Source organism: Pteropus medius, unplaced genomic scaffold, assembly GCF_902729225.1.
Source record: "Pteropus medius unplaced genomic scaffold, Ma_sr-lr_union100, whole genome shotgun sequence".
Classification (NCBI taxonomy): domain Eukaryota; kingdom Metazoa; phylum Chordata; class Mammalia; order Chiroptera; family Pteropodidae; genus Pteropus; species Pteropus medius.
Genome location: NW_024349519.1, coordinates 32,868 through 60,512, shown reverse-complemented (window position 1 = coordinate 60,512; position 27,645 = coordinate 32,868). Strand labels below are relative to the sequence as shown.

The 27,645-nt window shown below is 35.4% G+C and overlaps 1 protein-coding gene across 8 annotated transcripts in view; it reads left to right on the top strand.

Moving 5' to 3' along the window:
* ATF1 (activating transcription factor 1) overlaps window positions 1-24,608 on the top strand; it is a 58,820-nt gene extending 34,212 nt beyond the window's left edge. For 3 of the 8 annotated variants that reach the window (XM_039882056.1, XM_039882053.1, XM_039882050.1), the window contains 4 exons: window positions 5,693-5,823; window positions 17,365-17,547; window positions 17,633-17,792; window positions 23,125-24,608. In XM_039882056.1, the coding sequence (XP_039737990.1) occupies window positions 5,778-5,823; window positions 17,365-17,547; window positions 17,633-17,792; window positions 23,125-23,269 (534 nt within the window). In that variant the 5' untranslated portion in view covers window positions 5,693-5,777 and the 3' untranslated portion in view covers window positions 23,270-24,608. Of the gene's footprint in view, window positions 1-5,692; window positions 5,824-17,364; window positions 17,548-17,632; window positions 17,793-20,152; window positions 20,273-22,561; window positions 22,667-23,124 lie in introns of all 8 variants that reach the window. The other 5 variants (XR_005657154.1, XR_005657153.1, XM_039882052.1 and 2 more) reach the window with 4 other exon arrangements.
* Window positions 24,609-27,645: the final 3,037 nt, after the last annotated feature.

The window sequence follows — 27,645 nt, the reverse complement described above, 5'->3', positions numbered from 1 at the left end:
CCTTTGAGAGATTTTAGGAAAGGTCATAGCACAAGCCGAGGGAGGCCGCTTATGTGGAAAAGCCACTTTAAGAGCTTAAGACCGGGTGCACAAATTTGGTGAGGTGAATGGTGTTAGCCAGGTTAATGGAGAGCCTGGATTTGGTTGGTGCCCACCTGTGCCAGGATGGCTGGGTGCAAAGAGTGCTCCACAAAGAAACAGTGGCACCTGCCAGCACTTCCATCTCTGGAGAGAGCCACCCTGATCCTCCAGCCCTCACCTGAAAGCTAGTCAGTTCAGTTCCTATCTGTCCCTTGCAGTTTTTGAGCTCCTGCCCCTGCATCGGTCCCTTTTAAAGGACTCCTGGGTCTCCAGTAGCCCTCCGTCTCACTTGGATGCAATCCCTGCTAGTTTTCACAGCCACGTTATGGGGACTCCTTTTCCTGGCACTGGTGTCCCAGGCTATGGAGACTGGTGTGGGGTCGTGATGCCCTCCTTGCTCCTCAAGAGTGGATTGCTGCAGCATTCCTCCCGTTTCTTAGTCACCACACCATAGATATTGGACTTGCCTGTTCTGCATCTCCACCCCTCCTACCAGTCTCAATGTAGCTTTTTCTTGAGGAATTCTGTTCAGCTAGTCTTCAAGTGGTTGTTAATGGTTGTTCTATAATTTAGTAGTACTTTTGATGTGTTCGTGGGAGGAGGCAAGCACAGTGTTTACCTATTCCACCATCTTGACCAGGAGTTGAAAATTTAGTTTTACATAAGTACATTGTCTATATTAAAACTTATTTTTCTTCAAGCCCTTTAAGTAGAGCTCTTTTACAAATTAATTTTGGCAATATACTCTAGAGGTAGAAAAACATTATGTGTATATAACATATATCCATAGACATACATGAACAGAGACTCCATTCTTTCTCCTAAAACTTTAGCCATGAATTAGGTACAACAACATAGTTTATAAATAATAGTTGAATTTAAATTGTCTCTGGCAGACAGAACAATTACCTGGTTACATGGCTAAAGCTTTTTACTGGTATTTGTGGAGAAGACTTTTAAGATTAGTATTTGCCCCTGAGCAATCTTACAAAGGTTTTGGACTAGATTTTGGGCAAGGAGCTTCTACAGCAGTCTGTATTTTAAAAAGTCTCTCTCCCCACCCCCACTTTTTTTTTCAGTCTCTGTGGGCAGTGTTTTATCTCCTGGGGTGTTTACATTTCAGACATAAGATTTATGTCTTCAAGGGACAGAAAGAATGCAAGTTTTTTTCCTACACGTTTTGAGATGTATTTTTCTGTTATCAGAAGTCTAGTGTAATTAGTGTTTAAAATGTTCCTTTGTATTAGGGGTCAGGCCACATAGGTCACTCTATTCATTTCATCATCAATCACCGCTCATCCTCCCCTTTGCTCTCCTCACTTTCCCAGGGATTTTACCTCGTAGCATCTTAATTAGGCTTTGTCACAGCACTCAGATCTTATTCTATGACAGTTTGTGACCTCTTAGCTTTGCAAAATGGCACATTAAGGTTGCTAGCTTTTTTTCTTTCCTGCCACCTTGTCTTCTTCTAGTCCCAAAGCTGGCAGAGTAGTGGACAGCTGCACATCCTTCTCTCACCTCAGCCCTTCCTCAAACTTTCTTGAGCTAAAGCTCAAGTTGGGCATTGGTGGCCAGCCAAACTGCCCACAGCATAGGCCAGCCCACTGTGGCAGCCATTTTTTTTCTTTGCTGCAATGAGCTATGTGCAGTTTCTTAAAAGCACTAAAGAAGCTAGTGTTTTGGGGGTATCCCCATACTGATGTAGTGTTCCACAAGCATACAAACCACATAGAGGTCAGTGGCCAACTCAGGATTTCCCTTGCAGATGCCTCTTCCCCAAGGCCTATTTCTCCAGTCTCCTGGCTGGCTTGCCAATTGTTAGTTCACAAACTGGCCCATACACAGAGGGCAAGGGGAGACTAAAGAAAGAGGCAGACCACTCCAAATTGGCAGGTAAGCAAGGGAGCTTACTTACAAGGTTTGTTTGGGGTGGCTGCAAGATGAATAGATCTCTTCTCTACCACCAGAATCTTAAGAGTATATATAGAGGCCTTAACTGGGTTCAGTCACACATGTTGTCCAAATGGTCTCAGCAACACCTTAGTCTCCCAAGGCTATGTCCTTGGAAGAGCTCCCACTGAGAGTGGTAGGCAGCGCATACATTCCAAGGACAGGGGAGGGGATGAGGAGCATTTGATTGTCCAGGTCTGGCTTGTGAGTCAACCAGCAGTCACGTCCTCTGGTTTACCTCCTCCAACAGGTCTATTGAAGTCTTGTATTAATTACCTTTAGACTTAGCTTAGACTGTTAGTGGCAGTCACCAAAAGAGTGCAAATAAAAAGTTTAACTTCCAAAAAATGGGATTTCCAAAAATTCCCAGCACAAAACAGCTCCTAGATAAAAAAAAAATTGTTAATACATTGTACATATATGGGAAATAATAGAAATCTCAGTACCCTCCCCTAGTAAACATAAAAACCATATATATTCAAATATACGAGCTGAAACCAGAACGGGAAGTAAAAACAAGCACAAAAACCAAGATATACCCATTGCTTTAGGTCTACTGCAGTAAGTCTGAACCTGAGATTTCTGTATTAAGCTAGAATACCTGTAAAAAGCTATAACATCTGAAAGGAAGTTTCCCCAAATTAAACTTTCTGGATTACTACCAGTTAAGATCAATCAAATATGAATTCAGTGAAAAATCATCAAACATACAAGGAAATGAACCACTATAGATGATTATATATTGTTTCTGCTAATTCTCAGCTCAAAAAGTGCAGAAAAAGCGGTCGATAAAATTTAGTACTCACTCAAGTTTTTAGCAAATAAGGAATAAAAATGGGCTTCCTTAGTATACATTGACTTTGAGACTGAACTATATATATTAGGAAGATGATGGCTTAAAGTCCCAGACTGGCCACTACATAGGGAACACGTGGACCAGATAGGAATTGCACTGAAAAGGCTTTGAAATCTGAATTGACTTTGGAATCACAACTCATAGAAGGTTGATCAGAACTTGTGGCCTGGGCACAACCAGGTTGATGGCCTGCTAAAATGAGAATATCAAAAATTCTCCATAGAAACAAGAACTGAGTAGGATATCACAATATTAAAAATGTCCAAAATTACTTAGCATACAAAGAACCTGGAAGAATCTAACTTGCATAGGACATAACTGTCAGCAGATGCTCTCTCCTAGATGACAGATGTTGGAATTATGTGACGGACTTCAAAGGAGCTGTTACAAAGGAGCTGTTATTAAAGTGTTCTAACAAGTAAGGGTGAATGGGAAGATAGAAAAAGAGAACGATATAGAAATTTTAGAGCTGAGAAATACATTAACAGAAATAAAACCTAACTGGATGGGTTCAGTAAGAGAATAGAGATAAGGAGCTAATCATCTTCAAAGGTAGCTCAATGGAAATTATCCAAGCTGAACAATCTGAAAAAATTAACAAATTCTTGGGGACTTGTAAGACAGTACCAAAAGATCTAACATTTGAGTCATAGGAGAGGAAAAATAATGTTGCAGAAAAAAATACTTGATGAAATAATGGCTGAAATGTCCCCAAATTTGGTGAAGCCTACAATTTAAAAAATTCAGCAAACTCTAAACAGGGTAAACACAAAGAAATCCCTTTCCAGACACATCATAATCGGACTGCTGAAAACTAAAGACAAAAATCTTGTGAGCAGCCAGAGAAAAATGACACATTACTTCTAAAGGAACTATGTGAGTGACTACAGATTTCTTGTCAAAAACCATGGAGGCTGGAAGGAAAGGAAATAGCATTTTAAAGTTCTGAAAGAAAAGAATTGTCAATCCAGAATTCTGTATCTAGTAAAAATATCCCTCAGAAATGCCGGTGAAATATTCTAAGATGAAAGAAAACTAAGAAATCATTGACAGCAGAACTGCTCTAAAATAACTGCTAAGAAAGTTCATAAGATAGAAATTTGGAAGAATTGGAATGAAGAAACAGCAAGATTTGGGCAAATATAATGGACTGTTCTACTGAATTCTTTAAAATGTTTGATGGTTGAAAAGATAAATCATTGATGGGGTTTTCGATGTAGGCAGGTGTAATAAATAAGACGACTGCATTGTAAGGTATGTAAACGTCTAATCACTATGTTGTGCACCTGAAACTAACAAAATATTGTATGTCAACTATAATTTAAAAGAATTTTTTTAAAATTATACAACATACAGAGGGGAGGATAAAGAAATTTCATATGGTGGTATGATTTCTAAGATTCACTTGAAGTGGTGAAATAATGATTCTAAGTAGACTAGGTATGTATGTGTATTATAACACTCTAGAGCGACTACTAAAAATACTATACATATGATTTAGTCAGATAGATAATTCTGAAAAATCTTTAAATAACTCAATGCAGAAGAATTTAACAATAAAAACCAGAAAGCAAATAATAAAATTGTAATAGATATTAATAATTATAATAAGACATGGCTTATACTCACTAGATTATAAAACTGTAATATTCCTCATGAATCTAAACACGAAATCCTAAACAAACTATTAGAAAACTGAATCCAACAGCATATAAAAGGTATTATATTACCATGATCAAGCAGGATTTATCCCAGGAATGCAAGATTGCTTTAACATATTCATAGAAAAAAAAAAAAACTTATGATTATGTCAAGCTTAAATTTCTCCAGCTTTACTAGGTAGAACCAGCACTGGGTCTGATAAGGGCTCTGACTCTTCAATAATTGCATCGTTTGCATTTTGGAATTTGTGGATGCCTATTCCTGGAAGTAGATGCTGTTAGGAATGTAGAGAGGGAATTTCTTCACGGGCTGGAACATAGTAACATGAAAGCTCCCTTTTAATGCTAAGGGATTTTTCTTTTGTGATTCTTTTTTGTTAACTGTGTTCACACAAGTACATATCAGTTTTCCGATTTTTTTTTCTACAGTGAACATGGAATTCTTGAGTAAACATTTTTCTTATTTTTCCAGAAACAAATAATGTTTATTTCTCCCTCCTCCCCTGATTGTGTTTTGGAAGACCTTTCTTTTCGGCAAGGAAGCTTTTTCCATCCCTTATTCCTGTCATGAGTCCCATTTTACCAAGTCTGAGGGATACTGTGGGATCTTATTTACTTCTTCTTGTTAAAATAAGCAGTTTTATCACCAATACTCTGTATTTTTAAAGTATTTCTAATTTTTTTTTTTCTGAGAACTGTGGGCTTCTCTTCCACTACAGAGTTGAAGGTTGAAAAAATAAATTTGATCTTTTTAAAACAAGGTCACTGACACTGTTTAGAAAATGAATAGTACTTTGTTAATTAATGAACTACCTCAAAATGGAGCCATCTCTCCTGTTGGAGAAAATTGTATTTTATACCTCTATACGGGCCTTATACATCTAAAGGCACTCTGTATGAGTTTTCATTCAGTGTCTCTTTTCAAATACTAATGAACTAAAATATAACAACTAGCCTGCTGTAGACCAGAACAATAGTATTTGCTAGACAAAGGATTCCTTGACACATTTTAGGTGCCTAGTAGATTATTGTACTTTTAACCAGAGATTGAAAACAGTTTATTTAGCAGATTTTTTTGTTTTTTTTTTTTTTTTTAGTAAAGCTGTCCTTTTTACCAACATTAATAGAGTTCTATTTTTCACAGAAAAATTTTGAAAGACCTATCTTCTGAAGATACACGGGGCAGAAAAGGAGACGGAGAAAACCCTGGAGTTTCTGCTGTTACTTCTATGTCTGTTCCAACTCCCATCTATCAGACTAGCACCGGACAGTACAGTATGTATAGCAATAAATTTCCACATGACAGACAAAAACTAACTTTTCTATGTAAAGAAGTGTTGTATAGAAAGACTGTCATACTTTAATAGTGACAATTATTAAAGGATAACATTTGGGGCCAGATACAATGTAAAGTTCTTTTTCAGCATTATCTCATTTACTCCTTACAACAACTTTGTGATGTGTAGGCAGTTATCACTTTGTAAGGGGAACTGAGGCTTGGAAAGTTAGATAATGTCCCTAAAGTCACACAGCTTATAAATGATACATTTACTCTGGATATAAGTCTATGAGTTTTGACAAATGCATGGAGTTGTCTAACCACCACCACAATCAAGATCTAATTCTATCACCCCAAGAAATTCACTTGTGCTATCCATTTGTAGATAATCTCTCCCTCTACTCCAACCCCTATTCTTCAAGTCTAATTGTTTCTTGCCACAAAATATAATGTTCCATCTGACCACTTCTCACCATCTACAGTCACTACTACCTTAGTTTATACTCATCTGAATTACTGCAACAGGCATCCAATTGGTTATCTTGCTCTAATAGTTTTCCATACTGCAAGCAAAGCGATTTATTTAAAATGTCAATTATATCACAGCACTCTTGCTCAGAATCCTGTGATGACATCCCATCACAGTTAGAATAAGTCCTACAAGGCATTATGTTCAGGCCTTGCCTATCTTATCTCATCTCCTGCCACTTGATGGCATTCTGGCCACACAGGCTTTCTTACTATTCCTTCAACACAAGAAACTTGTTTCTGCCTCAGGATCTTTGGAGTTCTCAGCTGCACTGCCTGGCACGTTCTTCTCCCATATCCTCACATGACTTTCTTTCATCCTCACTTCTGCTCTGCTTAAATGTCACCTCAAAAAGACTGCTCTTTTTAAAATATACTTCTTATGGTTATAGATTAGCTTATTTATGATCTATTCTCAAAGAATATAAGTTCCTTGATGGGAAGAACTTTGTCTTGTTCACAGCTGTATGTATCCTTGGCATATAAGGCATGGCATATAGATTTTTAGCAAAATGTGTTATGAATAAATGATTTAAAGACTGAATATAGAGTACCTCTATGAAAACACATAAGAAACTGGGAACAGTGGTTGTAAGGAAGGAAACAGGAGCAGAGGTCAGAGGCCGTTGGAAGGTTCACTTTTATTTCAAACAAAACTGAATTTTTTTTACATATATTACTCTTTACCCCCAGATTTTAAGGCAGTATATTAGCAAGTTAAAAATTATGATACATTCGTGCCCTACCCCCTGCCCTTATCCACATGGGATGCATTCCAAGACCCCCAGTGGATGCCTGAAACCAAGAATAGTGCCAACCCCTATACATACTGTTTTTCCTATGCATACAGACCTATGATAAAGTTTAATTTATAAATTAGGCAGCTTCACAGATAGAAGATTCATTCATACCATAGATCTTAGTAACTTCATACAATTTTTTTCTTTAAGTCAAAAACTTTTTCACTAAACAAAAGCACTCTACAGCTTCTCTTTGGCATATCCAAATTGCCAGCATAGTACTCCTGCACTTAGGGGCCATTATTAAGTAAAATTAAAGGCTATTTGAACACAAGCACTGTGATACTGTGACAGTCTATCTGATAACCAAGTTGGCTATTAAAGACTAACAAGCATATACAGGTAGTATATACAGTGTGAATACTCTGGGATGATTTGTATCCTGAGCAGGATGGAGCAAGAAGGCAGGAGATTTTATCACACTACTCAGAATGGCATGCAGTTTAAAACTTGAGAATTGCTTATTTCTGAAATATTCCACTTAATATTTTTGGACAGCATTTGACTGCAGGTGGCTGAAACTGTAGAAAAGAAAACTATGGCTAAAGAGTGTCAGCTGTATATGTTATTATTGAAATTAGTATAATACAACTAGTATTTAGGGTAGCATAATCCAATAGAACTTCTTTGATGAGGGAGATGTTTTATTTCTGCACTGTCCATACAGCAGCCACTAAGCCATGTGTGACTCTCGAGTACTTGAAATGTGGCTGGTGAGACTGAGAAACTGAATTTCTTATATTGTTTAATTCTAGATAATTTAAATAGCCACATGTGGCTAATGACTACTGTATTGGACAGTGCAGATTTAGAGTAAATTCAACCATGTAAATACACATGCTAAGAACAGAAAAAAAGATTTGCAAAAGTGAAAACAATTCTGTATTATCACATATTTAACATCAAAATATGTACATCTATACAGTGTATAGATGTATTAATACAGTTGACCCTTGAACAACATGGGGGTTGGGCGTACTGATCCCTTGTACAGACGAAAATCCACATGTAACTTTTGACTCCTCAGAAGTTTAACTACTAATAGCCTACTGTTAACTGAAAGCCTTACTGGTAACAAATAGTTGATTAACACATTTTTTGTATACGTATTATATACTGTATTCTTATGAAAAACTAAAGAAAATGTTATTAGGAAAATCATAAGAGAAAATATATTTATAATACTGTGTATATTTACTGGGAAAAAAACCCACATGTAAGTGGACCCATGCAGTTCAACCCATATTGTTCAAGAGTCAACTGTATATCAGTCTGTGTGAGCACAGGGAAAAATTAGGAAGGATGTACACCAAAAATAATGGTTCCCTCAGGATGGGGGTAAGGGGTGACCAGTGGAATAAATAGGGATAGATAATGGAACATTTACTATTTTATTTGCATAAATATGTGTGTGTGTGTGTAAAATGTTTGTTGCAGGTAAGGAGATTAAAAGTAATTGTGCTAATATAAGTTTAAAATCTCTGCATCTAAAAAAATTTAATGTTTTTACTTCTAAATTCATATAAATTAAAGTATGTGGGAATATTTGTTGTGTGGCACTGGAGGAGGGATAATTAGGAAACTCCTGAATATGTTTTTTAAATTAAAACAGAAAAGGAAGGCAAGTGTATTTTAGCTTCCTGGTAGGGAAAGTGTAAAAGGGGGTGGGGGAGGAATGTGCAATTATAATCTGAAAAGAGGGTCCAGAGCTGAAGCATTAGATTCTGAAGGAGGCTTATTACGTGGGAATTGCCTAATGCTAAAATGTTTTCTATCTGGTCATGCCTTATGGATGTTTCACTTAAGGTTTGAGGGGAAAGCACTAACATAAATATAATTCACTAAGAAATGTTCCTGGGGAGCTTAGTAATGTGATCTATATAGTGGCTTTCTGATGACTTTATTGATTTTTGCTAGGAAATGAGTGAATATGTTACATTTTTAAAATATCACTTAATAGTTCAGCTAGTCTCTATTAAGGATAAAAAGAAGCCACATCGAGACTAGTAGGAGGGACAGAAACGCCACATGGGCTAGGCCTACACCCATGTGTGGCAGTTGAGTATCGGGAGGGATATGGCTGTGGAGATGAGGAGCCAGGGGTCCCAGTCCCACATTGGGCTCCCCAGACCAGAGCATCAGTGCCAGGGAGAGGAGCCCCCACAACATCTGGCTATAAAATACAGTAGAAATTCTATAGGTCTGGATGAGACAGAACACTGCTGGAAATCCAGGTATCCTCTCAAAGGGCCTATACACAGACTCTCTTGCTCCCAGGCGCTCACCCTGAACTCCAACAGAGGGACAGTAGCTCGGGAGGTGCCAGAGGCAGACAGAGAGAGACTGAGTTGTGTAGCTTCGGGGTGAGGGCTGGAGGAGGAACAGCCACCATTGTCTCTGTGTTGAGCCCTCCTTCCATGCAGCCTGCAGTGGGCACCATCTTTCCTGTGTTGAGCCTTCCCCTAACATGGCCAAATCTGAATCTGCATTGGCCTGGTATAACCTGCTTGCTCCATTCTGGTGACTCCCTGAGACCCTGCTTCACCCAATTCTCATACCACAAGAGGCACTTTCAACCTCGGTTGGCTCCAAGTTATTTGCTGAGTGGCTCCAGCTCAGCACTGGTGCCAAACCTAAATCTGCATTAACTTAATGAATACCAGTCACCCTGGTGACTCCCTGAAACCACACCACACCCAACTCATGTACCAAGGCTTTTTCAGTTAGTTGCTGAGCTTTATGGGCAGCCAGCAGATGGCAGCAGGCCTCGGGGTGCCCTAGGCTTTTTGCTGAGCTGACCCAGGCCTGGTACTGGTGGCAGCCAGCCTCAGTTCACAGTGTTGCCTCTCTCACACCCCTTCAGGTCCAGCACAGGCAGCAATCAACCACATATCTCTTTGTAGCTCCTACCACATAGCCTCAGGCCAGTGGCTGACCTTGACCTGCACGGGAGCCCCTCCTAAAAGGCTCCAGGACCAACACACTCACAGGTGACATCAGATCACAACACAGCACCACGTAATCAGCCCACAGCTGGCATACTCAAAGAGTGGTCTTGGCAGGCACCAGAGCCTGCTGGAGTGAATCTCACTTCGTGGGGTCAGCGCCCCCCCACAAGCTCCTACACTGTGGGTGTAGCCAGTCCTCAAGAGCCAGTCAGCCTCAGGGTCAGTCTCACCCACTAATGAACCAACACAAAACAAGGCTTAGCTACAACAGGAGGACACACAACGCACACAAGGGACACTCCTGGAGCACCCAGCATAGGTGATCAGAGACTGCACCACTGGGCCCCACGGGGCACCTACTTATACGAGGCCACCCAGCCAGGACTGGGAGACATAGCAGGTCTATCTAATTACAAGGAAGCAAACACAGGCAGCCAAAATGAGGAAACAACTGTGTTCCAAATGAAAGAACAGGAGAAAACTCCAGGAAAAGGACTAAATGAAATGGAGGCAAGCAACCTACCAGATACAGAGTTCAAAACACTGGTTATGAGAATGCTCAAGGAACTTAGAACTTCAGCAAGGAGATGGTAAGCATAGACAATCATAAAAAAGAACCAGTCAGAAATGAAAAATACAGTAACAAAAAAACTAGAAGGAATCACAGCAGATTAAATGAAGAATTCGAATCAGTGGTTAGGAAGACAAGGTAGCTGAAAACACCCAATTGGAATAGTAAAAAAAAAAAGAATAAAAAAAAAATGAGGATAGTTTAAGGGACCTCTGAGACAACATCAAGTGTACCAACGTTCACATCATATGGGTACTAGAAGGAGAAGAGAAAGAACAAGGGATTGAGAACCTATTTGAAGAAAAAAAATGACTGAAAACTTCCCTAACCTGATGAAAGAAATAGACTTAGAAGTCCAGGAAATACAGAAGGTCCCAAACAAGATGAACCAAAATATGCCAACACCAAACCATAGCATAATTAAAATGACAGAGGTTAAAAACAAAGAGAGAATCCTAAAAGCAGCAAGAGAAGGGCGGCTAGTTACTGATTTCTCAACAGAAACTTTGCAGGCCAGAAGGGACTGGCATGAAATATTCAAAATTATAAAAAGTTAAGACCTATAACCAACACTACTCTACCCAACAAGGCTATCTTTGAATATTGAAGGAGAAATAAAGAGCTTCCCAGACAAGAAAAAGTTAAAGGAATTAATTACCACCAAACCAGTTATTACAAGATATGTTAAAAGGACTTCTTTATGAAAAAGAGGAGCGGGGAAAACATAAATATGAATAATAAAATGGAAATAACTGTACCTATCAATAATTTTAAATGTAAATGGATTAAGTGCTCCAATCAAAATACATAGGGAAGCTAAATGGATAGGAAAACAAAGATCCATCATATGCACTGTCTAGAAAGACCCACTTCAGATCTAAAGACACACAAAGACTGAAAGTAAAGGGACGGAAAGTATAGACTATAGTATGTATTTTCATGCAAATACAAATATAAAAGAAAAGCTGGGGCAGCATCATTCATATCAGACAAAACTGACTTTAAAACAAGACTATAAAAAGAAAAAGAAGGGTATTACATAATGATAAAGGGATCATCCAGCAAGAGGACATAACTCAAAATATCTATACACCCAGTAAAGGAGCACCTAACTATATGAAGCAAATACGGACTGACATAAAGGGTGAGATCAACAGTAACAGTCATAGTACAGGACTTTAACTCCCCACTGACACCAGTGGACACATCTTCCAGACAGAAAGTCAACAAGGAAACACTGGCCTTAAATGACACACTAGACCAGATGGAGTTAATTGATACTTTTGGAGCCGTCTCACCCCAAAGCAGCAGAATATACATTCTTTTCAAGTACACCTGGAACATTTTCCAAGATAGACTGACCGCATGTTAGGCCACAAAACAAGTCTCAGTAAATTTAAGAAGACTGAAATCATTCATATTCAGCGTCTTCTCTGACCACACGATATGAAACTAGGAGTCAATTACAAGAAAAAAATGGAAAAACACAAACACATGGAGGCTAAATAGCATGCTACTAAACAATGAATGGGTTAACAATGAGATCAAGGAAGAAATCAAAATACACTTTGAGACACATGAAAATGCAAACACAACGACTCAAAATCTATGGGACACAGCAAAAGCAGTCCTAAGAGGAAAATTCATAGCAGTACAGGCCTACCTCAAGAAACAAGAAAAATCTCAAAAAACAATCTAACCTTACACCTAAAGGAACTAGGAAAGGAACAGCAAACAAAGCCCAAAGTGAGTAGAAGGAAGGAAATAATAAAGATCAGTGGGGAAAAAATGAGTCAGAAACAGTACAAAAGGTCAATGAAATCAAGAGCTGGTTCCTTGAAAAGATAAACAAAATTGATAAACCTTTAACCGGACTCATCAAAAAGGTGGGGGCGGGGGGGGGCGCACAGGATCCAAATAAATAAAACCAGAAATGAAAGAGAAGTGGCAACCACCACCACAGAAATGCAAAGGATTATAAGAAAATATTAAAGAATTATATGCCAGCAAATTGGACAATATGAAGGAAATGGATAAATTCCTAGAAACATACAGTCTTCCAAGACTGAATCAAGAAGGAACAGAAAATCTGAACAGACTGATTACTACAAACAAAATTGTGTCAGTAATCGAAAAACTCCCAACAAATGAAAGTCTTGGACCAAATGACTTCACAAGTGAGTTTTACCAAAAATTCAAAGAAGAATTAACACCTGTCCTTCTCAAACTATTCCAAAAATGTCAAGAGGGAAAGCTTCCAACCTCATTTTACAAGGCCACCATTACACTGATTCCAAAACCAGACAAAGACATTACAAAAACATAAAGTTACAGACTTATATCCCTGATGAAAATAGATGTAAAAAATCCTCAAAGAAAGAGTAGCAAACAGAATTCAGCAATAAATTAAAAAGATCACACACCGTGGTCAAGTAGGATTTATTCCCTGGACGCAAGGTTGGTTCAGTATCCATAAATCAAATAACGTGATTCACCACATGAACAAAATGGAAGATAAAAATCATATGGTCATATCAGTAGAGATAGTAAAAGTATGTGAATCCAGTAGCTGTTCATGATTTACTAAACAAACAAACAAACAAACAAACAAAAACAGAGTGGGAATAGAGGGAACATACCTCAAATAATAACGGCTACATACAACAAACCCACAGCAATGTCATACTCAACAGTGAAAAGCTAAAGATGTTTTTCTTAAAATCAGGAACAAGACAAGGAGATCCACTTCACCCCACTTTTATTCAACATAGTATTGGAAGTCCTAGCCACAGCAGTATACAAAAAAAAGAAATGAAAGTCATCCAAATTGGACAGGAAGAAGTAAAACTCATTATTTGAAGATGCCATGATACGATATCGAGAGGACGCTTGAAGACAGAAATAAATGGAAGGATATACTGTGCTTATGGATAGGAAAAATTAACATCATTAAAATGTCCACACTACCCAAAACAATCTATAGATTCCATGCAATCCCTAGCAAAATACCAGTGGTACTTTGCAAAGAACTAGAACAAATAATCTTAAAATTTATATGGAACCACAAAAGAACCTGAATAGCCAAAGCAATCTTGAGAAAGAACAAAGTTGGAAGTACCACGCAACCTGATATCAAACTATACTACAAGGTTATAGTAATCAAAATGGCACGGTACTGGCATAAAAGCAGACACATACATCAATGGAACAGAATAGAGAGCTCAGAAATAAACCCATGCCTGTAAGATCAATTAATCTATGACAAAGGAGGCAAGAATATACACTAGGGAAAAGACAGTCTCTTCAATAAGTGGTGCTGGGAAAACTGGATAAATAACAGGCAAAAAAATTAAATGACCAATTTCTTACACCATGTATAAAAATAAACTCAAAATGGATTAAAGACATAAATATAAGACCCAAAACCATAGAACTCCTAGAAGAAAACAAACTCTGTGACATTTCTCTTAGCAATATTTTTTTTTGGATGGGTCTCCTCGGGCATGGCAACAAAAGGAGAAAAAAATGGAACTATATCAAAGTGAAGTTTCTGTACTGTGAAGGCAGCCATCAACAAAATGAATGGAAGAAGATATCTGCCAATGATATATTTGATAAAGAATTAATATCCAAAATTTATAAGTAACCCATACAACTTAACTTGAAAAAAACATAATCCAATTTAAAAAGTGGGCAGAAATGGCTTCAAATTATACTACAAAGCGACAGTAATCAAAACGGCATGGTATTGGCAGCAAAACAGACACCTGGACCAGTGGAACAGAATCGAGAACCCAGAATTAAACCCATATTTATATGGGCAAATAATTTTTGACAGAAAAGCCAAAAACATACAGTAGAAAAAGGAAAGCCTCTTCAATAAATGGTGCTGGGAAAATTGGAAGGCCACCTGCAAAAGAATGAAACTAGACTGTTGTCTATCACCACACACCAAAATTAACTCAAAATGGATTAAGGATCTGAATATAAGACCAGAATCAATAAAATGCATAGAGGAAAACATAGGAACTAAACTCAAGGACCTTGGACTTAAAGAGGATTTTATGAATTTGACCTCAAAGGCAAGGGAAGTAAAAGCCAAAATAAACGAATGAGACTACATCAAACTAAAAAGCTTCTGCTCAGCAAAAGAAACCGTCAACAAGGTAAAGAGAAAACCATCCGAATGGGAAAATATATTTGCAAGCAATGCCTCCGATAAGGTCTAATATCCAAAATACACAAAGAACTCATACGACTCGATAACGACAAAAAAGCAAACAGTCCAATCAAAAAATGGGCAGAGGACTTGAACAGACACTTCTTTTTAGAGGACATACAAATGGCCAACAAATATATGAAAAGATGCTCAACATCGCTAGCTATTAGGGAAATACAAATCAAAACCACAATGAGATACCATCTGACACCTGTTAGAATAGCTCTAATCAACAGGACAAGTAATAACAAATGTTGGAGAGGATGCGGAGAAAAAGGAACCTTCATACACTGCTGGTGGGACTGCAAATTGGTACAGCCGCTACGGAAAACAGTATGGAGGTTCCTCAGAAAACTAAGAATTGATCTACCACACGATCCAGCAATCCCTCTACTGGGTATTTACCCCAAAGACTTGAAAACTCATATCCGAAAAGATATTTGCAAACCAATGTTCGTAGCAGTATTATTCACAGTGGCCAGGACATGGAAGCAACCGAAGTGTCCTACAATAGATGATTGGCTAAAGAAGCTTTGGTACATATATACAGTGGAATATTACTGAGCCATAAGATGAAATACTGCCATTTGCAACAACCTGGATGGACCTCGAGATAATCATGCTAAGCAAAATAAGCCAGACTGAAAGTTGAAAATCACATGATATCACTTATATGTGGTATATAAACCTAAAAGCAACAAATGAAGAGACTCAGGGACATGGACAATGGACTAGTGATTACCGGAGGACTGGGAGTGGGGGAGGAGGGAAGAAGTAGATGGAGTAAAGGGAGTCAAATATAGAGAGGTAGGGGGAAGGTGAAGTGGGTAAAGGGGATCAAATATATGGTAGCTGAAGGAAACCGGACTTCGGGTAGTAATCACACAATATAATATATAGATGTCAAATTACAATGTACATCTGAAAATTATATAATTGTATTAACCAATGTTACCCCAATAAACTTAATTTAAAAAAATAAAAAATAAATGGGCAGAGGACCCGAATAGCCATTTCTCCAAAAAGGACACACAGATGGCCGACAGACATATGAAAAGATACTCAACATCACTAATCATCAGAAATGCAAATTTAAAAAAAGCACAATGAGATGCCACCTCACACCTATCAGAATGGCTATCACAAATAAGTCAACAAACAACAAATGTGGGCAAAGATGTGGAGAAGAGGGAACCCTTGAGCACTGCTGGTGGAATTACAAATTGGTACAGCCGTATGATGGAAAACAGTTTGGAGGTTCCTCAAAAAATTAAAACTAGAAATACTTTATGACCCAGCAATTCTACTTCTGGGTATTTATCCAATGAAACCCAAAGCACTAATTCCGAAAAGATGTATGTATTTACAATAGCCAAGATATGGAAGCAACCTCTGTGCCCATCAGTAGACGACTGCATAAAGAAAACATACATATAGACAGTAGAATATTATTCAGCCATAAAAAAAGAGTGAAATCTTACCATTTGTGACAACACTGATGGACCTAGAGGGTATTATGCTAAGTGAAATAAGTCAGACAAAGACAAATACCATATGATCTCACATGTGGAATCTAAAGAACAAACTAATGAAGAACAACAAAAAACCAAACAGACCCAGAGATACAGAGAGCAAACTGATGGTTGCCAGATGGGAGGGTAGTTGGAGGGCTGGTCCAAAGGTGAAGGGATTAAGAAGTACAAATTGCCAGTTATAAAAATGGTCATAGGGATGTACAGCATGAGGAATATAGTCAATAATATTGTAATAACTATGTATGGTGTCAAATGGGTACTACACTAAGTGGGGCTCACTTTGTAAATTACATAAATGTCAAACCAGTATGCTGTTCACCTGAAGGTAATATAAAATAATATTGAATGTCAACTGTAATTGGAAAATAAAAATAATTTTTAAAATATCACTAATAACATTTAATATTACATCTAACAACAGTTACCTCTAGAGTGGAGCTAAGAAACAGTATGAAGGTTTATTTTTTCATTAGGTAACCTTGTATTTGATTTGAATTTTTCCATGGGCGCACTTATCTATTCAAAAATATTTTTGTTAACAATCTCTTTAATGCTTCTTTTGAATAAAAATTACAAACTATGTTAATGTTTCCTTCTATTTATCTCTCTTATAAGGTTAACCATCGATGCATCCTTTTAATACTCCAGAACTACTGTGACATTAGCAATTAGCATGGATTGGTCCACAGAGCCCAAAATGTGTTTGGACCAGTTATATTGTACAATTTGAGATTAAGATTAGTGCATCCTAACTATAAAATTTTGTAAACCAATGCCATTTTATTTCTTTTAACGTATAGTTCAGCTAGAGTAGTCAACAGTTATCAAGTAGAACTGCTTTCAAGCCTGTTTTTAATAGTGTTTTTTTCACCAATCCTTTGCAATTAGTGCATTGTATATAGCCTTACAATAGCTATGTTCTCTCTTTGGTTAAAGTTGCCATTGCCCCAAATGGAGCCTTACAGCTGGCCAGTCCAGGCACAGATGGAGTACAGGGACTTCAGACATTAACCATGACAAATTCAGGCAGTACTCAGCAAGGTACAACAATCCTCCAGTACGCACAGACTTCTGATGGACAGCAGATACTTGTGCCCAGCAACCAGGTGGTTGTACAAAGTAAGTATGCTTAAGTGTCTGTGGAAAGCACCTCAAAGTACTTTCAAAGACACTTATGAATTAACTCATTCTTTTGATCACACAGCTGCATCAGGAGACATGCAGACATATCAGATCCGTACCACACCTTCTGCTACTTCACTGCCACAAACTGTTGTGATGACCTCTCCTGTGACTCTTACATCTCACACAGCTAAGACAGATGACCCCCAGTTGAAAAGAGAAATAAGGTTGATGAAAAACAGGTAAGTGGTAAAATTAAACTGCCAGAATGGGTAATGATTTTGCAAATCTCAAAACATAACCAGATATTAACTAGAATTGTATATTAGAAATAAGGGAGCAAGGTTTATTATGTCATCTTTATTTTATTGAATATTATATTATGTCTAGTTCTTTTCCAAGGATGGATCAATGAGTCCCATTGCTCAATCTATTTATTTAACAAATGACCTAGAGTTCCTCCACTGATATGTGTCTTTTGAATAACACTAGTAAGCAAAGCTTTTTCCAGCAATATATTTGTTCTTGGGCTGACAAAGTTAAATGAAAATAATAATAATCTGTTACTTGCCGTTAACTACAGCAAGAGGAGGAAAGAATTAGTGGGATTCTGCATAATACATAATTTACTGATACAGAAATGCTCTTAAAAATGAGTTTTGATCATGAAAACAGCAGTGGTTTAACCGCAGAAATATTTACTTTTATTTTAATTGTATTTTAAATATTGTTGTATGCACTATATGTTCATCAGGCATGAAAACCACTGGTTCTTTGAGAAAGAATATAATGGATAGTCTTCTGCAGTGTGTTCAAGGAAAAAAAGATTCCAATAAACTATATTTGGAACAAAGTTAAATAACTACAGATACAACAGATTTTTTAAATTACTATGGGATTCTATTTTCAGCTCCTCTCCAATAAGTAAGAAAATTAGAATAAAAGGATATTTTCTAGAGCAATTAAAAATACCATAAAAGGACCAGATGGATGCATTTAATTACTTCAAGATAGACTGCTTCTTTACTAAAAACTAAGAGCAAGCATCTCTGTAAATGGACTTCGTAACAAGGCAGGGACTGTCTGTTATTTTGGAGGTTCCAACAAATGCATTAAGATAAATAAATTATGTAAATACTAGAAAAGAAGAATTGTATTTGTTTGCTTATGATATAATTGTATACCTAGGAAATCCAAAAGACTTGTTAAAAATTACTAGAATGAGACTTTTATTTCTGACAGTATGACCTTAACTACATAATAGTTTTACAAGCATGATGAAATAGAAAAACTGTCATTTTAAATGATTGGATGAGCCTTTAGGAAAGTAAAAGAATTCTTTTCAGATTAGGAATGAATCAGAAGCACGAGGCCATGAGAGTAATAAGCAATGAAGCAGCCCCTGTATAATCAAGATAAATTCAGATCTTTGTGATTGGTATAGCTTTATTATGCAAAGTGGACCTGTGCAGGCTGGGAAACTGGGTCAGAAATTATTCTTCATGAGGTCAAGACCCAAGAAGTGCTACACCCATAAGCTGAGAATTGTAATTTAAAAATGGATCTGAGTTCATAGTGACCCCAATTGCTTGGAAGAAAACCAATCTTGACACAGGCTTTAATGAATTCCCATACACTGAGTTCTAACAAATACAAATTGAAAATTATAGACTACCCAGGGAATTAGGCCTCCATTGTGAAATGCGCCAAAGCCCTAATGTAATTTTCAAAAAAATCTTGGAGGTATTTTTATATATTTATTTTTAAGATGAGGAAACTGAGATCTAGAGAGGTTGTTACTTACCCTAGGTTGCACTGCTTAATAAGTGGTAGAGGTAGAATTTAAACTTACAAGTCCAGGTTTCAGAGCCGAGAGTCTTAGGTAATACTACACTGCCTTTCAGGAGCAAGAATCAGCAGAAAAAGCAGACAACAGGAACGAGTTTTGTAAAGTCTTCTGTTAACTAATGAAGATAGGAAAAGAAGTGTGTGTGTGTATAAAGAAAAAAAGATGTCATTGAAAATCAAAGATCAAGAAACTATAGAAAGTGATAAAAATTGGAAAAGAAAAATAATGTTATTATTAGCAAAGATATATTCATCTGCTTAGAATATCTAGGAGAATCATCTGCAAACTATATGAAAGCTTAAAAAAGAACCAGTTTGTACTGGGAACCCTCCCTTACCAGTTTAGTAAAACAGGAATAAGAGGGGGGAAATTATAAGGATTTAAATGAAAGAAGTAAACTATTTTTATATGATTGCCTATTATGAAAAACCCAAATGTACTTAAAAAATTAGTAGAAGTAATGAGTTTTTAAGGTTTAAGATATAAAACAGCTTTTCTGAAATTAGTTTTATTTACATCAGCAATAAAGAGTTTGGTAAATAATTATTTAAAAGGCATCATTTATGTTATCAACAAATAAAATACCTGTGAATAAATCTAACAAAAGATGTCTAGGACATTTATGAAAAATATTGTAAAATGTTTTTGAAAAACATTAAGAAAGATCTAAATAAATGGAGAAATATACTCTGTCCACAGATATGGAAACTCAGCATTATAAAGATGACTATTTTTCCCCCAATTGATCCATAGATTCAATGCAGTTCCAATCAAAACCCAAACAGGTTGTTTGAAGAACTTGACAAGTTGATACTAAAATTTATAGAAGAGTAAAGGGCCAAGAACAGCCAAAATATTCCAGACAAGAATAAGGTGAGGAGATATCAAGTTTTATTTAAAGTTGTGGTAATTAAAATAGTGTGATACACTGAGATAAAATTACCCATGAAATAGAGAGCTTAGAAACAGATCCATAAACACATGAAACCTTGACAAATGGCAGGGCAGATTATGGGGGAAGGAGGGACTCTTTAATAAATGGTGCTAAAATAGTTATTTATATAGTAAAAAAAAAATATTTGATTTCTTCCTCACACAATACACAAATGTCATTCCAGATAGATTAAAGACAAATGTGAAAGATGAAATTTTAAAAGTTAGATGAAAATATATAATCTTATGATTTCAGGTATAGGGAAAATTCCTTAAACAAAACACCACACATCAACATTAACATTAAAGATTAATGAAGCTTCATTAACATTAATGACTTCTATCCATCAAAACATAAAGCAAGTGAAAATATAAGCTTCAAACCTATAGAAGATAACATACCTTACCAAAAAAAGATTTGTTTGAAAAAAATATAAAGATCTAAATTAAGAAGTACAACCCATCGGAAGAAAAAAATTGGCAAAATATATGCATAGGCATTTCTCACAAAACAAATAGTTATAATCATGAAAGATTGCTTACCATTATCAGTAATCAAAGAAATGTAAATTAATACCAGACACTTAGATACCATTTATCCCTACCCAGTTGACAAAAATCTTAAAAGTCTAATCTGGAGCTGGCAAAGGTTTGAAACAGTAGAACTTGGATACTGCTTATGAGAGTGTAAATTGTTGAAGCCGGTTTAGAAATTAATTGGCCTTATCTTGTACAGTTGACCTGGAATGCTTTGTGATTCAGTTGTTTTACTCTGTGACTGAGAAAGACTTGTAGGAAGTAGGCATAAGAATGTTCATAGCAGCTGAAATCAGGAAACAACCCAAATAACCATCAATAACAGAATGGGTACATAAATGTGGTATTTTGTATTTATACAACAGTATACAATGTAATAGAGTGTTCATTTTAAGTGAATGATCAATTTAACATATTAGAAATATTAAGTTGAGTAAAAAAAGTTGCAACAGAATACATAAAGTAGAATATTTTACAATATATTTTAGAAAATAAGCAAACTAGATATATAATTTGGAGACATAGCCATCTATAGTAAAACTAAAAAAATAAGCAAAAGATTGAAGCTAGTAATTGCTTCTGGGCAAGAGGCAGGGGTATGGAATTAGGGAATAGGTCAGAAGGCCCTTCAACAATATGGATAATATTTTCTCCTAAGTTGGGTATTGGGTTTACATGTATTCATTTTATTATTATCCTTCATAAAGACAGTTAATATAAAATGTCAATTCTTCCAGAATTCACATATAAATTTAATGTGATTCTCTATAGATCTTTATAGAATTCAACAAAATAGGCTAAAAGTTTACATGGAAGAAATAAGCATCCAGGAATAGGTAAGAACAGAAAGAGGTTATTTGTCTTATATGGCACTGAAATGACTCTAAAGCCATCATAATCAAAACTTGGTATCAGTGAAGAAGCAGACAATTAACATTAGCAAGTGGCATAGAGAGGCCAGAAATAGCTTGTTGTGCTAGTTAAGTACACTTGTAAAGGATGGCTTATTTAATAAAAGATACAGTTGACTCCACACTTGGAAGAAAATTAAATTGGACAATTTTTTTATACCATATACAAAAGTAATTCCAGATGTATTAAAGGCTTAACTGTGAAAATTAGGCAATAAAATCTTTAAAATAAAATTTAGAGAGAACTATATAGTATATGGCATTTTAATCTAAGCCTAAAAAAAAGAGAGACCAAAAACATTTATAGCACAAGATATGAAAATATCAGAAGTCAAATGATAGATTAGAAAATAGGGTAAAAACAGGTAAAGGATTATATGTATAATGCAGAGAGAGCTGTGCATTAGGTTGTTTGTCTTTCTGATAAATTCTAATTGTAAAATGGGCAAAAGGGTATGAAGGGACAAAAAGTATAAATAGGCAGTTTGCCTAAGAGCAGATCCAAAAGACCAACAAACTTTTGAAAAGATACTCAATATCACTAATAGGGAAATGAAAATAACAGAATGTCTACATGGCAAAAAAAAAATCTGTGTACCAACATAGAAACAACATTAAAACAGTATGTATAAACAATCAAGTTGCAGATAATATCTACAGTACATGGTATAAAAACTCAAAACAATACTTTTTACTCTGTATGTGTGTAAATCTTGTATGTGACTTCATAGAATCTGTGGGTCAAAAATTAACCAGAGGACCCATATATTTCACTCCTTAGTATTTATCCAAGAGAAATGGGACATATATTCACAAAGACTGACACAAGAACATGCGTAACAGCTAAAACTAGAAACAGCCCAAGAGAATGGATCAACACATTGTGGTAATATTCATACAATGGAATATGCCCCAAAATATAAAAGTATAAACCAGCATGCAGCAATATGGATGAGCTTCAAAAATATACTGAGTGAAAAGAGACCACACACAAGACTACATGCTATATAACTGTTATGTGAAGTTCCAGAATAGAAAAAACTTCATCTGTGATAAAAATCATAACAGTAGTTGCTTGGGGAGAGGATCGATCAGGAACAGTCATGAGGGAACTTTCAGGGCCATGAAAAATATTGTCATGGTAGGTGTGTGAGTTATACAGGTATATGCATATGCCAAAACTGACTGAATCCTATACCTAAGATCTATATTTCACTGTATATAGTTGATACCTTAATTTTTCAAATTAGAAAAAAAAAAGATCAGGGAAATTTGCTAAAGTGCATTTACCATTTAAAGAATGTAAACTTTTTCTAATATTGTTTTTTTAATGCTTATATTTAGAGAAGCTGCTCGAGAATGTCGCAGAAAGAAGAAAGAATATGTGAAATGCCTGGAAAATCGAGTTGCAGTCCTGGAAAATCAAAATAAAACTCTAATAGAAGAGTTAAAAACTTTGAAGGATCTTTATTCCCATAAAAGTGTTTGATTCTTAAGAAAATATTTTTGTGGACTTGTCTAAAAATTAGATGGAATTTTTCTTTTTAGTGGAGTTTCATAAATTAAAAGGTCAAAAATGAAGCTTTTAGACTTTTGCAACTCAAAGATAAATATCTTATGCAAGAGATCTAGTGACAGAGGATAAAGTGGAAAATTACCTCATGGAAGTTACTGGCACAACTGGAAACTCTGTAAAAATTAAACATACTCAAGAAGCAGGAAATGAACTTTCACCAATTTGAATTTTCTAAATAATGATAGTTGTCAATCCAAAAATGGCGAATAAAATTTGCTAAATTGAATTTTTAAAAAATAAATCAATTTACCCTATAGGTTTGTAGTTCTTACTATTTCCTAAAATTTACTTTTTTTAATTGTGTGCATGTGTATTTTATTTCTGCCAATAAATTCTAAATTACAAATAGAAAAGCTGATACATAACTAAATATAAATTATGTGTTTTGATTACATACATATACTCATTCTATTGTCAAGTCTTTAAGTGGGTTTTTAAGTTTGTTTATTGGACTTGAGAGGGTTTTTTGAGACTGGATTAAACTATTTTTGAGGCCTTTTCCTAAAAGGCATCAAAGGTACATGAATGGAATGTGGTGATTTTGTAACATTTTTTATCGGAATGGAAAGAAAACTGTTTAAAAGTTTGACACTTTTAAATAGTTTGTTTTTGCATATTTGGAGAATGGTGATTTTCTACAAATATATAATTGTTTTTTGATTCTATATTCTATATGTGGTTGAATATACATTATTCTGTTGTGCTTTAATAGAATGGAATGTTTACAGGCCCTTGAGGTGATAATAGAGTATTTTTTAAAAACTTTCTAAAGATGCATACCAAAGTTTTCCAAGAAGATTTTATAATCAATTTAATGTAAGGTTTATCAGATTCTAAAATAATAGTTATTAAAGCAATTTTATGTTAGAGACTATTTTGTAATGTAGTGAATGGTACATTTATAAAAGTGACTGCCAATATATTTTTATAGCTAATCTTTATAAATTCTAAAGTTGAGTTTTTAATGATTATTTTAAATGTTTATAGAGTTTGTTTAGTAAAAAAAATATTTTGCATCTCAAACTATCATTTTTATATTATGGGAAGTAAAGTTCCCAGATTGGGTAATTGAATTCTAAGTTTTGTATGCAGTTTATCCAAAGTTCAAAAATGCTGTCAGTACACCGGTGTTTAACCTCTGTATTCCAATTTGTATACATTTTGAAATTGTACTACAAAGCTAGTGTGCGCTTCTTATACAATATGTATTATATTGTTGTCTACGAAATTAAAGGACATTTGATGAAATTAAGTTTGCTGAATGTAAAATATATTGCTTGACATATAAATGACAAGCTTCCTGATAGCCATTGTTAATTATACTAACTATAATGTATTACTAGGTTTAAATGAGGATAAATTTACAACTCTGATCTACATGACCTATTTTAAAATGGGATATGTTTGTATGTTTTGACTCAGAAGCAATTATCATAAACTAAAGACAGCAGACGTTTTTTGTTCTACAGGTATTTAGGACATGATTAAGGAGCCTGTTACATAGAAATCTTAACCTAGTTGATAAATTTATGATTAATCTTAATGAAAATTTCATTAACAGGGTCTTTTAGGACTCCATTTACTTGGAGTTAAGGGGTCACTGGGTTATATCAGGAGTTTTTAAAAAGATAATATATTGTGTAGATGTTATGTTTGGCTGCAATAAAAATAGTCTACCTCTTAATGCCTTAATAGCTGGACATCCACAAATATTTGTACTCTCCACTGCCCGTAGACTTCTGATGTACAGCCTTGCTCACTAGTTCAGGTTACCCAGTCTAGCTGTGTGTAACAGATATGGGCAAGCTACTGAAGATTCTATAAGTGCCTACCATATTATTCCTAGATGTTTTTCTAATTTGAAGCCAATGTAGGGCTTGTGGAATTTTAAAGGTAATTATAATCCAAACCTGAAGTTAGACTTCAGAAGTTCAATAGACCAATGAGATTATTTCCTTACCTCAATTTAGTATTTTACATAAATTGTCAGTTTATTAATTTATATATTATATTGAGGAAACACATTGCTCATGAACATATCTTGAGCATATAAGACAAAATATCCGTTTAATTTTATTAAACAGCATAAAGAATGGACGTGTTAGAGCTTTGGAAATCTTACTATATTTATTCATTCAGCAATTATATCAAAGTTAATTGTTAAACGTGTTTTTTTCCAGTTAAAATATGTGGAGTTAGGAGGATATAAAATATGTATTATGGCTTAGGATTAGATAACTGTCATAATGGCAGTTCACATTCCCAGAAAAGATGCTGTAAATGATTGAAAGAGTGAAATTTGACTAAGGGCTTGATAGCTACTTTAAAGGAAAGTCACAGGTTATAGTGAAACAAAATAATGTCAAAGTATATCAAGATCTAATTGCAGTAACCATCTAACATTATTTACTCTTATACAAAGTAGGTTTCTATTTTTAATACTGCTTGTTTTTACTAAAAGAAAAGTGAAAGAACACTTAACATCAAGGTTGTAGAATTCAGAAGCCTGCTCTAGGGAAAGTTTAGCAGGTTTGGAAGAGGTTTAGGCCATTTAACTGTCTTTTTTTTTTTAAGAGAGAGAGTCTGATAACTCTATTCCCTTGCATCACTGTCAGATTTTTTGCAGCAAACATAGGCACTAGTGATCAAGTTTTTGTCATTTTGTTATTAAGATCTTTTTCCTCAAACTGACATGATACATGTAGTAGTTTGCTGCCTTTAATAAGTATATATAACAGTTTTAAACTTCAATTTAAATTGTTAATAAATTCAGGGTTTTCTGCTTATATAATATACAGTCATATCATTTCTTTAATTACTACTATTTATTGAGAGCTGACTGTGCACCAGAAACTATTAAAGTAATGGTATTCATTCATTTGGCAAATGTTTATTGAAGGCCTTTTATATGCCAAGCATTACTAGGAAAAGAGTAATGAACAAAGCAGTGTTGTAGCTCTTGTAGAACCTTGTAATATCTTGTAGATAAATGTCATCCTGATTGGTACTTGCCTAAGATGATAAGAGCATTAATAACTAGGGGTCTGTGATTTAAACTTGATTTCTAACCATTCTATCCAAAATATAGTAGTCTGTCCCCCACTCCCATCCCCAACACACATCTTTATTAAACTCTAGGGGGAAGCTGTCTCTTGTGTTCTTTCATATCCCCACAGTCTAGGGCAGTGCTTGCCTGGGTCACAGGAGTGCTCATGTTTGTTAAACGAATTAGGGTCTGGGGTTCAAATTCACTAAGGCACAGAGGTTTGATACTTTGCCGAGGTCACACAGTAAATAAAACTAGGGTTCAGACCTAGGTCTGATCATCTCCAAAGTTCATGGTATTAACCACCTGACGTCTGTGTTGAGTCTGAAAAGCTTTGTCCCATTGTACAGTAAGCCCTCACTTAATAGGTTCTGCAACTTTCAGCAAAACGATGTATAATAAAACCAATTTTACCAGGCTAATTGATTCTATAAACAAAAGTTCCTACAGCATCTCACCAACATTAGAACAAAACGATGTTGAACAAAACGATGTTACTCAAGGACCTGTTGTATCTTTATGCACCCATTTAAGATTTTAAAAGTTCTATTTAAAGGTGTCCACTAGATGGCAACCTCCACTTTAAAATCGCAGTTTACAAATTTAAATACATAGGAAACTACACAAGTTAACACATCAAATCCTTGCCCGCCCACCATCCACAATGGATGTTAACATTTTATCTTTACTTCAGATCATTTTTTTTAAGAAGAAAAATACACAGATGAACACCCGCCACCTTTCCCTAGTCTGATTTCCTTCTCTAAAGGAAACCACTAACCATGAATTGAGTGTGGATCCAGTCCATGTGTTTATACCTACTATATGAATTCATAAATAACATGTATCAGACTGTACTATCTTTTTTAGAAGTTCATAAATGGTACCTTAGTAATATACCATTCTCTAAATGAAAGGTCAAGCACACAAAAGAAAACAGAATTTTAGCTATGGTAATTTAATACTTTGTTTTAGAAAACAACTGAGCATTGAAACATTTATTTTCAACTGACAACTCTTAGAATTTAATATCACATCTGGAAAAAGTCCTGGACCAAAACAATTTAATTCAGAAAACACTGCAAATACTACTTAGATTAAGTTTACAAAACACTAAACAAAATCTTAGACTTTGTAACAATGAATTTTAAGGAAAAACAAAATTCCATCACTTCTTTGCCCACGGCCCACTGCCATCATAAATAATATAATTTTATGAAATAACTGCATTGTCTTCAGTGAA